General features: G+C 38.0%; 1 protein-coding gene across 1 annotated transcript in view; it reads left to right on the forward strand.

The window, feature by feature from the left end:
- DDX4 (DEAD-box helicase 4) overlaps window positions 1-16,520 on the forward strand; it is a 33,074-nt gene extending 16,554 nt beyond the window's left edge. Inside the window, exons 10-19 of the mRNA XM_074813673.1 lie at window positions 725-867; window positions 1,905-2,057; window positions 3,593-3,747; window positions 5,722-5,851; window positions 6,890-7,056; window positions 10,593-10,738; window positions 11,498-11,597; window positions 13,457-13,727; window positions 13,882-13,965; window positions 16,440-16,520. Of these exons, the coding sequence (XP_074669774.1) occupies window positions 725-867; window positions 1,905-2,057; window positions 3,593-3,747; window positions 5,722-5,851; window positions 6,890-7,056; window positions 10,593-10,738; window positions 11,498-11,597; window positions 13,457-13,727; window positions 13,882-13,965; window positions 16,440-16,520 (1,430 nt within the window). The remainder of the gene's footprint in view (window positions 1-724; window positions 868-1,904; window positions 2,058-3,592; window positions 3,748-5,721; window positions 5,852-6,889; window positions 7,057-10,592; window positions 10,739-11,497; window positions 11,598-13,456; window positions 13,728-13,881; window positions 13,966-16,439) is intronic.
- The last annotated feature ends 47 nt before the right edge of the window (window positions 16,521-16,567 follow it).

Consider the following 16,567-nt stretch of genomic DNA (forward strand, 5'->3'; position numbering starts at 1 on the left):
TGAAATGTATGACGAACGATGACTTTCTGACATGTATTGAAAGTGTCAGTGGGACAATCTGTTAGAATGTTAACTTACCTGCAGTGTTCTTTTGCAAGTGACATTAGCCTTACTTTGCCTTTCTCTTACTCTTGAAATGTAAAAAGACAAATAGCGAACTCCTGACTTCTGTGTGAATAATTTTGGTTCCTGATCCTTCCTCATTTGAGGTCCCTGTGAAATGGCTTCTACTGCCAATCTTTTAGTGAGCATCAGATAATTAGTTTTATACCTTTGAGTTTATTATCTTGAAAAATACCTTAAGGAATACACAACTATAAATGTACTGCCATGAACAGATTAATTTTATCCTTGGTATTAAATGCATTGTTATTCAATGGGATAATTTGTAGTATAATGAGTTTTTGGGGTAGAATTGTTTTTTGCATGGTGGTGAAGTAGAGCCTAATTTAATTTTTGGGAGTGGCTGTTGAAAGTAAGGTCCTTGAGCAAATGTGAGACAAAAATGCTTGACAAAAGACTGTTTTTTAAAGTGAGTTTTAGGCCTAGTAGTATAAAACTGTTCTAATAGAATTCATTTATGAAATTTCTTGTCTTCCTGGAAACTGGACAGAAGCCTGAACGATATCCCACTGAACTTAACTTCAGTAGGTACATAATTAAAATAGTTTTAGTTTAAGTTTTCCTTATATTGTTCATGAACTTGAGTGCTTGTGTTTTTAAGGTCCAAAGGTGACTTATGTGCCCCCTCTTCCACCGGATGATGAACCATCCATCTTTGCACGTTATCAGACAGGAATTAATTTTGACAAGTATGATGAAAGTGTTGTGGAAGTGTCAGGACATGACCCTCCAGCACCACTACTGGTTAGTAAACTCATTAATCTCAGGATTTATGTTGCACACAATTCTGCAAGGATGTATACAAAGTCTAATAATATTCATTGCTAATGAAAATTTTTTGAATGTTGCAGACAGTACTGTGTTGGAGGGAGATACTGCCCACTTGAAAGATATAAATTTGAATTCAAAATTATGTTGACAAACTACAGGAATGTCCCAAAGAAATTAATACTGAATGGACAGGAAGTATAGTCCTTAAATGGCAGAAAAATACGACTTTAGATCTTGAAAGAAAGGTCTTAGGCAGCAGTTTGTGAGAAGGCTGGTAGGGTTATCTTGTTGAAGTCTGTTACTGGGGCACCCTTAACACTGTAAATGAACACCTGTAGGAGTAGTTTTTATTTGGACAGAGGTGTTTTTGAAGTAATTTCTAGGCCTGTTTTCTGGGGCTGCTGTTTATTGTTTAAAAGTAATACGTAACTTTGCTTCTATTCCATACCATGTAGCTAGTGGGTTGGTTTGGGTTTTTTTTAAAAAAGCTCTTAAGAATGAGGAAGAAGGGTGGAGGGTGTAATAGCACCTGTGTTGAAAGAGAAGCTGCAGAGGTTTTTTTTCCTTATCCATCTTCTGAAAGATTTTCTCACTGAAGTTAAACTGATTTTGTCATGTATGATGATTTTTCATCCCGGGTAGGAATGTTGCTTTAGCTCCCCTTATTAGTTCTAGCACAAAAAACTAAGTGTGTTTGTCCTGTGTGAAATGTAACAGAAGAGTTTTAGTCTGTTTTTTGGCTTCTGAGATGTTTCTGTCAAAGCTAATAAGACCAGCTGAAGGCCTTCACTGTCCTACAAACAACTTTACTTGAATGACATGGCTAGGCTGAAGAAACCCTTGGGGCTTTTACATGTAGGAACCATGAAAATCTACATGACTGGCAAGACCCCCTCAAAAGTTAATACTTTTTAGTGTTTTGATGTCTGTATCCTACGGTAAACATCTTAGGTTTTTAAATTCTAACTTCTGTGTTTGTGTACTGTTAATAATAATTCTTTCTTGTACAGACTTTAGAAGAAGCTAACTTGTGTCAGACTTTAAAACTGAACATTGCTAAAGCTGCATACTCTAAACTTACTCCAGTGCAAAAGTACAGCATTCCTATTATACTGGCAGGACGGGATTTAATGGCATGTGCTCAGACAGGATCGGGAAAAACTGTAAGCATTTTCTGTGATATTCTATTCATACTACTGGAAGTGTGTGATGTTGAACTTTCAGGTGGATGCCTTAGTCTTACGTGTGTCAGATGCTCACAGCTTGTTGTCTAATGATTTGACTTGCACTGCAATGGCAGGTGTAGTGTTCAGTGCAGGTATGAATGATGGATGAGTTGTTGCATTTTGGGGCTGAATTTCTTTGTAATTTCAGTGAACTACTGTCATGATACAGCAGGCCAGTCTTCAGGGCTACAGATACAGATTCAAAAGTGTAGGCAGTCATAGAAACCACTGAGAGAAAAATCAGCAGTTGGAAGTTGGGGTTTCTTTGTGGCTTTTTGTGTTTTGGTATGTGTGTTTTGTTATTTTTTTTAAACTTATGCCAGATTGTAACAGTGTGGTGTGCTGGTTTGTCATCCTTGGTTTGATCAAGTCTGATCTGCACCGGACTTAGTTTTAGGTGATTCAGTATTAATTATGGAACAGTGTTCAGAGTTGATACTGAATTGACAGTTGTCTCAACTTGTTAAACTGTCTAATGTACCCAAATCTATCCACTGACGGCTTTGTACAAGAATATTTGGATATTAAATATAGCTTTTTGCTGTTCAGTATAGTGTGGAATTCTAGCTTTGTTACGTAGCTTATTAGCTACTTTTTTTGAAAAACCTCTTCTGTTTGCAGAGGGGAAAATGTCCAGACCTTATGCTATAAATATTCTGAATGTTTTTGGGACTGCTGTACAGATTCTGTTTTGAGGGTAACTAGTCTTGCATGGGAGTAAGGGTTCTGGTGTAGCTGTGTTGCAAACTGCTATGCTATTATAATAGTCTGGAGAATGGTGACACATGGTTACCTTGAATCTACCGATGATACTGTAATGCTTGTAAGTAAATCTTTCTTACAAGAAAGGTGGGGAGGGACTCTTTATCAGGGAGTATAGTGATAGGACAAGGGGTAATGGTTTTAAAGAGGGTGGATTTAGATTAGATATGAGGAAGAAATTCTTCACTGTGAGGGTGGTGAGACACTGGAAGAGGTTGCCCAGAGAAGCTGTGGCTGCCCCCTCCCAGGAAGGGTTCAAGGCCAGGTTGGACGGGGCTTTGGGCAACCTGGGCTAGTGGAAGGTGTCCTTGTCCATGACAGGGGGGTTGGAACTAGATGGGCTTTAAGGTCCCTTCCAACCTAAACCATTCGATGAGTCTGAAATGTTAAGAAGGGGATTTGATCCAGGGGTATATTATCAATCTATGTCAGCATGATATGTGGAACTGCCTGAAGAACCCACGCTGAAGTGTGTTCCTACATTATTACATTCTTAAGGTCCAGAGAGATATTTTCATGCTTCTTAAACAGGGAGAAATAGGCTTAAATGTTCTGTACTGCATTCAGGTCAATCCTTTTGCAGTCTGATTTCCTTGAAGTTGATAGTGTGCTGTATCATTGTATGTAGCTTTAAGATTGATATGCAGCTTTTAGTGTGACTGAACAAAGTTTTAAGACTAAACAGCATAAATAACTGATGCTTTTTTTAGGTGGCTTTTCTTCTACCAATTGTGGCTCAGATGATGAGAGATGGGGTGACTGCCAGTAGCTTTAAAGAGCTGCAAGAACCGGAATGTATTATTGTTGCCCCAACTAGGGAACTGATAAATCAGATCTTCTTAGAAGCAAGAAAATTTGTTTATGGGTAAGCTTTTGCACTGTTGCCTGGTATTCATTGTTACTTTGTCTAAATCAGCAGTGCTTTGTTTTTTTTCATGAATACTTTCAACGTTTTTTCTGTGCTAGTTGGGTAACTACAAACACTTGAATTTAGATGGTTATACTGGCTAGCAGGTTTCATACTATGTGGCTAAGGATTTAAACTCCTGATATTCCTGATGTTGCGGGTGGGTGAAAAGAGACTTAATCTAGCTTGAAGAGGAGATAAGTACTAAACTTGTGTCACATCATCTCTACTGATGAGAAAAATGAAACTTCTTAAAAGAAGTTACTTAAATTTAGCTTGCATTAGTAACTTATACTTGCTTTTATTTTCCTCTTGACAAAAATTGAGGTGTGTGTTTAGGGGTTTTTAGTTAACTTCAGTGTTGGTTTGTAATAACTACTTCCCAATGTTTCTCGTCTTGGGCAGAAATTTCACAGCTCAAGGAAGCTTTTCTGGCTCTTTCTTCAAAACAGAGCAAGAGATCTAAACGCCACTGAGGCCTTGGAAGTTGTGTGAGACTACCTTTGTACTAGTTTGCCAGTGATCTTTCTGCTGCTAAGTGATAGGTGTCATCAGTGAACAGGAAGAGAATTAAATCTATTGTCTGTAGTGACTTGTTACTGTTAGGAGGTGGAATGGAGAGCACAGTGCAAAATCTGGTGGGCTAAATTAGACTTGCCTTTGCCCGTTCAAACAAACTTAGGCTTGGAGGCTGTTTCTGCCTTTGGGAAGTGACATCATGTTTGCATATGTATTTACTAAGCGTGTTACTAAGAATAGCTTCTTAATCTCTAAAGCTGTAGCTAGTTCTATTAGTTAAGCCACTTTAAACTAGATGTAGATTATTTCACAATAAAATAGCTTTTGAATTTAGAAAGTTTCTGCTACAGCTGCCCTGCAGTAAAAGCAAGATAAACCTACATTTGGGGGGTAGTTAAACAATATCAGGGTGTTAATCTGTTGCCTCTAAGGAACTGCATGCATATTGTTCTGTTCAGATTCATGATGCTCTTAAGCTCTTTGGCTTAGTTCACAAATAGGTATATGAAATATGTGTATTAATTGATAGTGGATAACTGTTGAAATGTTATGAGTCCAACCTGTTTCTATTCTTGACTAAAGATTTCTGAAAAGTTCTGATTAAACCTGGTAAATTTTTATCAGATTCACAGTTGCTGCATATGAAGCTGAATTAGTGTCTTCAAGAATGACAATTTGAGTATGAAAAATGCACATAAAAAACTTAGCAGGGGGTTATATAAAGATACCTTTATATAAAGATATAAAGAACTTGTTCTTCAGCTATGTAAGGGAGTCCTTGTTCACAGAGGTGGTTTTCTACAAGAAATGAGTATCTGATGTAGCTCTACTCAGTAGATCTAACCAAAAAACTTAGTAGGAAGAGTGCTAAGTAGTTCAGCATTTGAATGGGTTTGCAGTCTAACTCTTGAGTGGCACACTGCATGGCCAGTGTGATCAGTTGCTTCACAAAGATCTATCTGTGTGGTTTGGGTTTTTTTGCACTGTCCTTTCAAGGTGTGGAAAGATGACTTCCAAAGCTCTAAATGCATCTGTTTGGTGATTCTGCTTTTTCTAAGTATGCTGTATAAAAGGGGGCAATGTCTAACACCATTTTGGCTCTTACTGCCAATAGCTCTCAGTTGAAGGGAGAGGGAAGAAGACAGGTGAAATGAAGTGTTCTTTCAAAGTAAGGCACCTGTGCAGCCTATATTATGTAGTATGAATGAGACCTTTGAGCTTATGATGAATGACTTTTTGGTCTTGGGTTCTGCTTTTGGTTATAAGCTGTGCTGCGTGGTGAAGGAATTGAACCACTCTAAGATGGTTTATGGTAGATCTGATAATTTTTTACATATTTTCAAGAAACAATACTGTGTGCATACTTATATCATTAATCCAAATTTTAATCCAAGTCTTTTTTGTATATAATAGAACTTGTATAAGGCCTGTTGTCATCTATGGAGGTACACAAACAGGCCATTCAATTCGTCAGTTAGAACAAGGCTGTAATGTACTATGTGCCACTCCAGGAAGGCTTATAGACATCATTGAAAGAGAGAAGGTAAGTTCTTAAAAATCTGAATTCCCTAAACAGGCTTGGTTTTTTATGTACTGGTTTTCATTCTTCAGATTTGATAGAAGCAAAGATGGAGCCACGAAAACCAGTCAGTGGGCTGCCTTTGTACAGGCACTTACTTAAATACAAATGAGCTATTCTTGGCATACCTGAATACCATGAGATTTTTGAAAGATTAGTGTGAGTCCAGATCTCTTCAGTTCCTTTCAGGACCCGCTGGAAAATATCAGTCTAAATCAAACTGTCTGCAGTGTTCTTGTCATTTAAATTTTATAGTATAAATACATGGGAACATCTTCTCTTAGTCCTTGTGGAAAATTCCATAGCATATTTTCCTGTTTGTCTTGCTACAACAGCTTTTATGTGTCTGGAACTATGCTAATATTAATTCTTTGGATATTTTAATACTGATTTTATTCAAATTACAAAAAGCCTCCAGCTGTAGTATTGTATTTGAATTTTTATTTTTGCAGACACTGTAAGTTCAAATCAGAATTGCTACATATTGTAATGGTGGCTCAGTGACAAATGAAGTTTGGAAAACATTTCTTGATAGTAAACTGGAGATTTGCGTTCTGTGGTTGCTAGGCTTCTAGCTAAAATTACAGTCTTGGTCAGCAACAGTGAGGCTGTAATGTCCTTAATAATGCTTTCTGACAAATTTTTTTCAGAACAAGGAGTTTTTTGAGAATGTGTGAGGGTTATATGAGAACCTTTCTAAAACTCAGACATAATTTAAAAATAGATGTGCTGAATAATAGTTGATCTATAGTCTCTATCTTGGTTTACATGCTGAACCAGGTTCTGAAGCACTTCAGTGTATGCCATACTACTAGAACTAGTGCAGATCAAAAAGTTAAATAGAGGTTGAGATGCAAATAAAACAGTGCACATAGTCTTTTACTTGTGAAAAATTCTACTAGAAAGAAATAAGTAAAAGGTGGATTTTGGCAATTAGAACATTCTATAAGTGTATAATGTGAGTGAACTAATACAGTTTTTCTTTTACTGAAATATTTGCAGATTGGTTTGCATCATGTGAAATACTTGGTGCTAGATGAAGCGGACCGCATGCTTGATATGGGCTTTGGGTTAGATATGAAGAAGTTGACTTCTTACCCAAGCATGCCACCAAAAGACAAACGTCAAACACTAATGTTTAGTGCCACTTTTCCTGAAGCAGTTCAGAGGTGAGTAAAGTAAAAATGAATTATATCTGAAGTTGTACTTATGTGGAGCTAAATGTTTGAAGAGTTAAGAGCACTCCTTATGTTTAAAAGCTTATAATCTTGCTAGAAGGTACTGAAAAACTGTGATGTTAATATTCCTTGTTGAAGACTTCCTTTTTTTAGGTAACAGAACTAATAGCTTCATAGATTAACTGCTTAATTTAGGTGGGGACTCTAAAGCAACTATGAAGTTTGTCTGAAGGCTTTTAAATTCCATTTCTGTAAAAGTCCTCATACTGCCCCTGTTTGTTTCTTGTCCCTCCTGCACTACAGTGATATGCTCAAAACGGTGATCTTGCTGTTTCACAAGCGGCACTGGTAGTGCTGTCTTAGGCACCACGACATAATATAACCAGACACCCCAATTATTGCTCGATTCACCAGCCTTTGATGTACAGTTCTTACATGCATAAGTGCTATTTGTTTTCTGCAGTTTTAAACCTTCCACAAACAGGTTTGGGATATATCTTACAGCTCTACTACTCACCCCCCTTAAAGTTCCACTTTCCAGGCTCTGAGAGAACTGTCTTCAACAGATGGTAGTGGGGTTGCTGAGCCTGGGAGTAATAGAACAAAACACACCATTCCGTGTAGGTGTATGAAATTATCCAGTATTGCCACTTTTGAAGAGATAGTATTGTAGAGGCTCTCAAGATAAACAAATGACAATTAAAATTTTGTTTTAATACAATCCACTGGCACTCCAGCAAACTTACAAGCAACAGATTTAAATGTTTGAGAGGAGAACAAAAACTGTTATACAGACACTAGGATTTAACAACAATCCAAAACGCTTGGTCACTCACCTAAAAAGTGAAGGCTCTCAACCTCAAGAAATCTCTTTGGGCAGCATCCCAACCCCTAGGGGGAACCTCAAGGAGTTTCCTTGCGTGGTGTCCTGACTCAAGGGGAGAGCCTTAAACCAGTGTGCTACTCCAGGGGGGACTAGCTCAAAGTGGCTCCCCCAGGGGACTCTATTTATACCTGAGCTGAACCTGATCTGTGGTCAGTATCAGCCCTTACTGGCTGAAGGCCCCAATTACTGTAAAGCCCTGAGAACAAGGGCATGAAAAAATAAGTCAATGGCCACTACATTTCAGCAGCCAGAAAGCCCCATTTTCATGTGGGTGCCACAGACAGGTGTCTGAATACTCATTCTTAAATCAGAAAAGTCTAAACTTCAATTTGAGCAGTTGACATGATTTTGGTGACTTTTGTGGTAGGCATACTGCAGTTTGAGAGCATGTAAACTGCTCAGACCATTGCAATGAATTATGTTGGTACTTCAGTGAATCAAATCCTGACAACTCAGGATCAAAAAGCCTCAAAGGTCTTTCCTGAGGTGGGGAGAAAACATCTTCAGTAGTTGACAGTCCTGAGTGGTAGAGGGGAATGGGCTGCTTTCTCCCATTCAATCAGTTGTTACTGACAGCTGTTGGGGAGATGAATTGCCTTTCTTTAAGTAGGATTGAATTCACTTTAAATTCAGTCTTAAGTTGCCTGTTGTGGCTTTGCTTCCTCGGTCAAGACTTTCATAGACCTTTTTTTGTATTAGAAGAAGAGTGAACTAATAACAGCCTTGTTTCCACAGCTGGGTATCAAGTGTTCAAATGATAACTGTACATGAGTGTGGTTCACATTCATTCCATGTGTTTACTCTTTGTGCAGGTATGTGGTCTCACTTCACACTGCATCTGGGGAGAAGATCAGATGTATCTCCATTTAAGATGCACAGTGTGCTCTAATGGGCTCAGGTTTTGGGGTTGAGAGAGAAACCTTGATCCCTTGATCTCTAGATGGGTTATCTTTATGCTCTTGCTATGTGTTTTTGCTACATGCTGAGGGATGAGTAAGGACTACTGTAACTATCAGCATCTGAAAGGAGAAGATCCCTTCAACTGTGTAAGACGTTTGCTGTCTGCTTCTGTTTAATGAAAAAAACCCTAGATCTACCTTTTTGCTGTCAGTCTTGTAGGATTTACATAGAAGATTTCAGAAACCTGAGTGCTTGGATCATGGCTTGGAAGTGCATAATGGCATTCTTGTGTCCTTTTGAAACTGGAATGCCTAAAGTTGTTCTTATTTTAGCAAATGAAAACCCTTCTTGTCTGGAGTCAGTTTCTTCCTGGATTTACTGTATTTCTGATTCTGGAGTCAGGAAAGCTAATGTTTTCCTATACTCTGCTGTTAAAACAACTTTGGACAATATATTACTTCAGTACCGTAGGATGTTTCTTTGGCCCTTCTGGGTTCAGGCTCTCTTGCACTTCTATTCAGTGAGTGTAATTAGATTTAGTTTCAACATACTGTTTGGTTTTGTACCTGAATTTGGGTCTCTGCTGTTACATAAACCTGTGGTCTGATCATCAAGGCTCTTCCTGTGCATGTGGGTTGAGAACACCATGCATTTCCTAGCTGACTGGTAAACTTCAATTTAGCATTTGGGGCTTTATATCTCCCATTAAAAGGTCTTTTCTTCTCTCTCTTCCTGTTTTTTGTTCACAGTTCCATTTTCAGAGGGTTTAAACTTGCCCTTTACTTTCAATTTAGAACTGTGTCCTTTTGAGATCTTAAACCAGTCAGACTTTAAGACCAAACACATTTAAATATTAATAACTTTTTTAGTTGCTATGAAAAACACCTTTTCAGTGGTAAGTGTAAATCAGGTGGGAGATTCAAGTTCTTATGGCAGTCCTTTAACACTTTTAAGACTATAATTTTTTCTGAATTTATTCTAAACTTGAGATTTCCTGTTTTCAGTTAAGGGTTGACTTGTTTACCATCTGAATTTTACTGCAGTGGAAGCTGCTTTGTGTACACTGCACATGAAGCACACTGTCAATAAGTTAACACAGTTTAGTAAAACTCCTGAGTATTATGGGGCGTTCCAAGGAATTACCTATTCTGCCAAGTTTGATCTCTCAGATAAGATCACCTAGGTAAGGGATAATTGAAGAGGAACACTGTCTGAACAAAACCTGACTTTTGCCTATGGCAACTGGTAAATAAATGCTGTGTAATAAACTGTTTTTAAGCAGTGCTTTTGTTGAACAGTCAAAAAGGATGGTGTTGTCTCTTGGAGGCCTGTTTTGAGTTGTGGCCTGTGTAGAATTCTCCCCTGTCCCTCCAGCAAGTGATGATATAGTGCTCCGAGAACAGTTCTGTGAGCATGTATGTCAGTAACCCATTTTATGGCAAGCATGTATGTGGAACTTTCTGAGATGGCTAGAAAATGCAGTATTTGTATTATGAAAAGCTGCAGGGACATAATCAGTCTGTGCACCTTTGTGTTGATCAGGTTTTTTGTACAGCTGTCTAAAGAACAGTAGAGAGTCTTTTAGCTTTTAAAAAATGCCATGACTGCTTGTATCCTCTGCCTTGTGAGAAATGATACAAGTATTTGTTGTGAGGGTTGCTTAAATATAAATGAAGTTACTTGATCTTAAGCAAAAATACAACTATGTAACAGACTTCATGTTGCTCTGTTTCTTTTCAAGGCTTGCTGGTGAATATTTGAAAACTGATTATTTATTTGTTGTTGTTGGACACATGGGTGGAGCTTGCAGTGATGTTCAGCAAAACATTCTTCAAGTTCCTAATTATTCCAAGAGGGATAAACTGATAGAAATTCTACAAAGCATAGGTAACTTTCATTATTGCTAATTGTTTTTCAGGGAAGACAAAATTGGTTTTAAACTTGCGCGCTTGCTATTGACCAGTCATGATTGCATTTTATTATGTATGTTACACACTTTACAAGACTGCTGATTGAAGCTTGAAGCAGACCTTGGGAATTTCTAGGTTTTTAAGCCTATGTGTGTTATGGGTATTTGCTGAGGTCTCATCTCTGTTGAGTACTAGCAGACAAGCTTCCCTGATGGTTAGTTTCTTTATATGGTCAATTACAATACTTTAGCATTTGGGGGTATTATCTCCAGATTATAGGTGTATTAAACCCATGTGAGCGTTTGGGCCTGTATTTTGTTAATGGCTGGGGGTTTTTTGCTCTTGAATGTATCTTAAGTTCTAATGCTGAAAACTCAAAGGAGTTTGGAATTAAAAAACAATCTGTGTACCTTGCTGTTTGGTGCTCAGAATGGTGTGACACTAAGCCACATGCTGTAAAAAGGGAGTGCACACTTATCACGGAGAACAACATTTGTTTCCTCCTCCTGTTGAGGAGTAAAATACAATGCACCTGTCTTCACATAGGTTTCCGTATTGATCTAAAAAGTGATGGATTGAATTTAATTAGTTCAACACAGGCAAGAGATTACAGTCACACCTTAAAGACTTTATTCAAAACATTCTGATATTAGGTGTTTATATAAGTAACTGCAACTGTGAATAGTGAAAATGCATCAGTTTCAAACTGCAGTGAATCTGAACTCTTGTTTAACAGGTTATGAACGAACCTTGGTGTTTGTGGACAAAAAGAAAAAAGCAGACTATATTGCAGCCTTTCTTTGTCAAGAAAACATACCAACCACTAGCATCCATGGGTAAGTGTTTTTACAGTGGAAGTCAGGTGGTAATAGTATTAAGTGCAAGACACTTAATACTGTATCTTCCCAGAAACTTTTATTGAGATTTCATGTTTGGCCGTATCTGTGTGACTTAGCTTGCCTTGTTTCAGATAGCCCTGTAATCCTCAGCAGCGCTCCCCAATTGAGAATGTAGTGTTTCTGAAGGCCAGTTCTCAAAGCATGTGCTGAGTTTACCTCTTTCTGGTTGACCACACTTCAAATGCTGTATATGAACTGGAGAATCTTACACCTACTGCTTAAAAAAAAGTATATAATTCAGTAGAATCAGCTGTTGTTCATAGGTAGTTTTTGTCATCACTTGTGTGGCCAAAAACTGGCACTTTGGTGTTACTGGTGAGACAATATTTGTAAATTCATGTGGCAGTTGTGGACCTTCCACTCTGTCTTGGGCTTCCTCAAAGTGATGAGGTAAGTTGAGTCACATACCATATGGATTTCTGATGCTGTCACTTCTGCCTTCTTGTCATGTTCATGGACATAGCATTTGTATGGAGACTGATCTAAAGAGAAGATGCTTCTAACTTGTGTTTGTAGTCTTCTCATTAGTGTTGCATACCTGAACAAATGCTAAGAAATAAAGTGAAATAGTTGCTAATTCCAGGTCTAAACCCATCTAAAAATAGGACCTGTCTTCCACTTAAAGAGCTGGAATGTAGTGCAGTCTTCTGGGGTGTTTGTTTATATGTCAAATTGTAGGACAACAAACTGAGTCTTAAGATTCCCAGTGAATGTAGCACGTCAAAAATGTGATTTTGCAATTTTTTTCATCTTGTAATAGGAGGAAGAGACTTGAATTCTTGCCAATAAAATGATGTTTTGGGCAAGGGTTCTGACATCAGAATGTTAAGGTTGTAGATGGGTCAAAATGATCTTAGCACAGAGACAGAAGATGTTTGTGTATATTCCATGCCCTATCAGTTTTACACACCTGTGGAGGGTCATTTTGAGATCTGGCCTTCTGTTCATGGCTAACCTGAATTGCTATCCCACAACCTGTCTTGTGTGGGAGGAGATTCTGTAGAAGTATAACACTGAGTTACTGTATACTTATTCTCTTATATAAAGAGAATAACTGGTTCCACGGAAGCAGCTAAACTGTCATGAATGCTACCAGTTTCTGATCCACTTGAGTGTTGAAGTTAGGATAGTTGCTCTTCTCTGGAATAGTGGTCATACCAGGCTTCACTAAATGTCCCATATTAGGTTCAAAAGAGCACTGTTTTTTAGCTTTCTAGTTTGTTCTTTCATTTGAACAACAAAGAATGAGTTAAACTCTGATCTACTGTATTTAAATACTGGATAATTTGTAAATATTTTTAAAAATACAAACCCCAGAGCAAATCTAGTTTTCTTATCATGATGATAAACAAAAGACAAGTTCTGTGCTGTTGGCCACACTCTATAGTATATCTGAAAAAATGGCCTGTGCACAAGTCTAGGTAGACTTCGTCTTTGCTATTCTGGCTCACTGCTATAAAGCAGTAGGAAAAGCACTTCTGATTATGGCATGAAGAAACAATCAGTTAAACAAGTGGATCTTCCTAGGGAGTCACTGAGTTTGGTACATGACTATCTCTGGTTCTTTTAGAGAAATTAATTTCTCTAGAGACTTAGGTTAAAATAGTTGTTGTGTGTGACTGCTAATGAGTTAAAAATTCAGAAAACCTAAACCAGTAGTGTGTGGGTTGATTTCCACCCCCCACCCCCACCCCCCCGAACTACTTCTGTCCATGAATCATGACCTTTTAACTTGTGTCTTAAATAATACTGTAGAGTTTCTGAAACATCCATTGTAACCATTGCTTTCTTTGTAGAGATAGAGAACAGAGAGAAAGAGAACTCGCTCTTCACGATTTTCGTTCTGGAAAATGTGCAGTTCTTGTGGCAACTTCAGTGGCAGCAAGAGGTCTGGATATTGAGAATGTGCAACATGTTATTAATTTTGATCTTCCTTCCACCATTGAAGAATATGTGCACCGAATTGGACGAACTGGCCGTTGTGGAAATACAGGCAGAGCAGTTTGCTTCTTTGATAACAATTCAGATGGCCATCTTGCACAATCTCTTGTTAAAGTGCTTTCAGATGTAAGTTTCAGATCTTGGTGCTTAACTTTTTCTGTTCTTCAGGATTTCACTTTAATGTACTGATCAACTCTTATTCTTTGGTACAGTTATGGAACTCCTAATACCAATTGGTAAAGCAGTCAAACTGTCTAAATTCACTTTTCTAATTATGTAGGCCCAGCAAGAAGTTCCTGTTTGGTTGGAAGAAATTGCTTTTGGTTTTAAAGAAAGAGACTTTACATCAGTTAATACCCAAAGGGTAAGTCTGGAAGTAAACTCGAAGTCTCGGCTTTTAGAACTTAGTCTCAATATAAAAGTGTGTTTAGCAGTATATATCAAGAGTAATGCCACTGAAACTGTTCTGACTGTTAACTGAAGATGCACAACTAAGATAAGGGACACAAAGTCCTCAGTATTTCTGGAACTAATTTTGGACAACTTGCTTGACTTGGACTGTTACAGTGTGGCCTTACAAACTGCATTTGTCTTGATCTGTAGTGTCAAGAATTACTCTGTGGAAAAAAGGTTTGTGTAAACATATGCAAAAGCTGTAGCTCCAGAAGATTCTCTACTGCACATGTAGGGTAGGAGCAAATAGATGCTAGTTACACAATCACTGCTTGTTATGAATGGCTCAATCAAGTAACTCATTTGACTGAAAACTTCAGCTAATTAAAGTTAAATGCCCCAATCTGATCCATGTCAAAATTGTTCTTAATGTCTGTGATAAGGAGGTGCCTTCTGGTCTCTGTTTTGCTGAGACCAGATGTTAAAATAGAGCTTGAGTAAATGAGACAGCCTAGGTGGCATAGCTCTTAAATCACTCTGCTAGTTTAGGATTTAAATTATAAATTATATTTAAACTACTCCTTTGAATTATTTTTCTTTTTTCAACTGATGTTTGGTATTTCTTGCTTTTATCTACTTGGATTTTAATGCCTTCATCAAAAGACTGAACTGGGGTTGTTTAGTCTGGAGAAGAGGAGGCTGAGGGGAGACACCATTGCCCTCTACAACTACCTGAAAGGAGGTTGCAGGGAGCTGGGGATGAGTCTCTTTAATGAAGTAGCAAGCAATAGGACAAGAGGGAATGGCCTCAAGTTGTGCCAGGGAAGGTTTAGACTGGATATTAGGAAGCATTTCTTTACAGAATGGGTTGTTAGGCGTTGGAATGGGCTGCCCAGGGAGGTGGTGGAGTCCCCATCCCTGGAGGTGTTTAAGGGTAGGGTCGACATAGCACTGAGGGATCTGGTGTAGTTGGGAACTGTCAGTGTTAGGTTGATGGTTGGACTGAATGATCTTCAAGGTCTTTTCCAACCTAGGTGATTCTGTGAAAAGCCTTTCCTTGATCTTTTGCTTCCGTAAGAATTTTATCACATGTCAGTTGCATTCCAAATGATAATACTCTTACAGACCACAGGAGGAGTAATTACTGACACTGCTTACACAATGTCTGAAGCTTGAGTTCAAGCTCACACCTTCCTTTCAGTATTTATCTTTTTCCATACCATAACTATTGAAAGTATTGGGTGTTTTGGCTGTATTTACCTGCCTGACTAGTTCCCTAATCAGATCTGAATGTTTTTTCTTTGGGTCTTCATGGGACCTCAGTTACACCCTTAAACTTTTGCTGCCTTCCCGTGCTTGCAGCTTTAGTGGATCGTTCTTCTATATTCCTGTTCAAGAACACTTTTTGACTTTGTATAGATTGCTTTCAAAGGTGGATCTTGTCAACCTTGCTTCCAAACACATGTCTCCAACATTTGTGGAGTGTCTCCCAGCATTTCATGAAATCTGTCATTTCTAGGTCCAAGTTTGTCCTTCATGTCCTTTATGACCTCTGAGTTACCAAATCTGACTGAGTCTTCGTCCACATACTTGTGAATAGGGTAGTTTCAGGGGAAATCTGTTTACCTTGGGAGTGCTGCCCTCTCAACCATGTAAATGTAATGTACTGACTCTTGAGTTGGAGATCATCAGGTTCTAGCTACTTTCTTATGAGACCTGAGATCAGCAATTTTGACCAACTCTGCATTTTTAATCAGCCCTCTTTTATTATATTTTATTATGTTTTATATTGGATTATATTTTATTATATAATTAATTTTGAAATTAACTATTAAAGCTGTTTTTTGCTGTTTTACTATTATTGAAAGAGAGTCTGTATCATCTAGTGTTCAGTAAGGATTGTGTTACCTTTCTTCCCCAGAAGAAATGGCATCATCTTATTTGTGTTTTTACAATATTCTCTCTTCCAAAACAAATGCATGAAAGGGTCATTTGATAATCAAATAATGAATTTGAAACAGGAACCTGTTGGAGGCTCTTACCTGATTATTTTGGGACAATCTTATAGATGACTGGGCTTCATCCTTTTTCCAAAGGAAAAGGGTTTTGCTGGGAAACTAATGCAAACAGTCATTCTTAAACAAGAAATAGAGAAGGAAGTTTTTCCCCAAAGTTGTGTGAAATGATTTGTGTTGGGTAAGAGAAGAAGTTGGGGATTTGACAAGAATTATTGCTACACCTGGTAAATCTGAGGTGGATTAAAGTGCATTAATTTCACACAGAGCCTAAAAACCTTACGTATATAAGTGTAATGATGAAAGAGCTTCTGTATCTATTTAAAAAATATGTGTTCACATTACAGAAGGTAAACTTGCTCTGTAGTGACTTTTACTGTTAAATGATTGAAAGTCTTAATGATTCTAAACTAGTACTTCTTTTTCCTAGAATTACAGAGGCAGAGGCAGCATGAACACAGGAGGAATGAAGGTGCCATATTCTGCAAGTGCATTGGAGTCATGGGATTAAAACTGCTTTAGTACCAAACTAGGTTGTATTCTGTTGTGTTTTAAGTG

Source organism: Strix aluco, chromosome Z (genome assembly GCF_031877795.1).
Source record: "Strix aluco isolate bStrAlu1 chromosome Z, bStrAlu1.hap1, whole genome shotgun sequence".
Taxonomy (NCBI): Eukaryota; Metazoa; Chordata; class Aves; order Strigiformes; family Strigidae; genus Strix; species Strix aluco.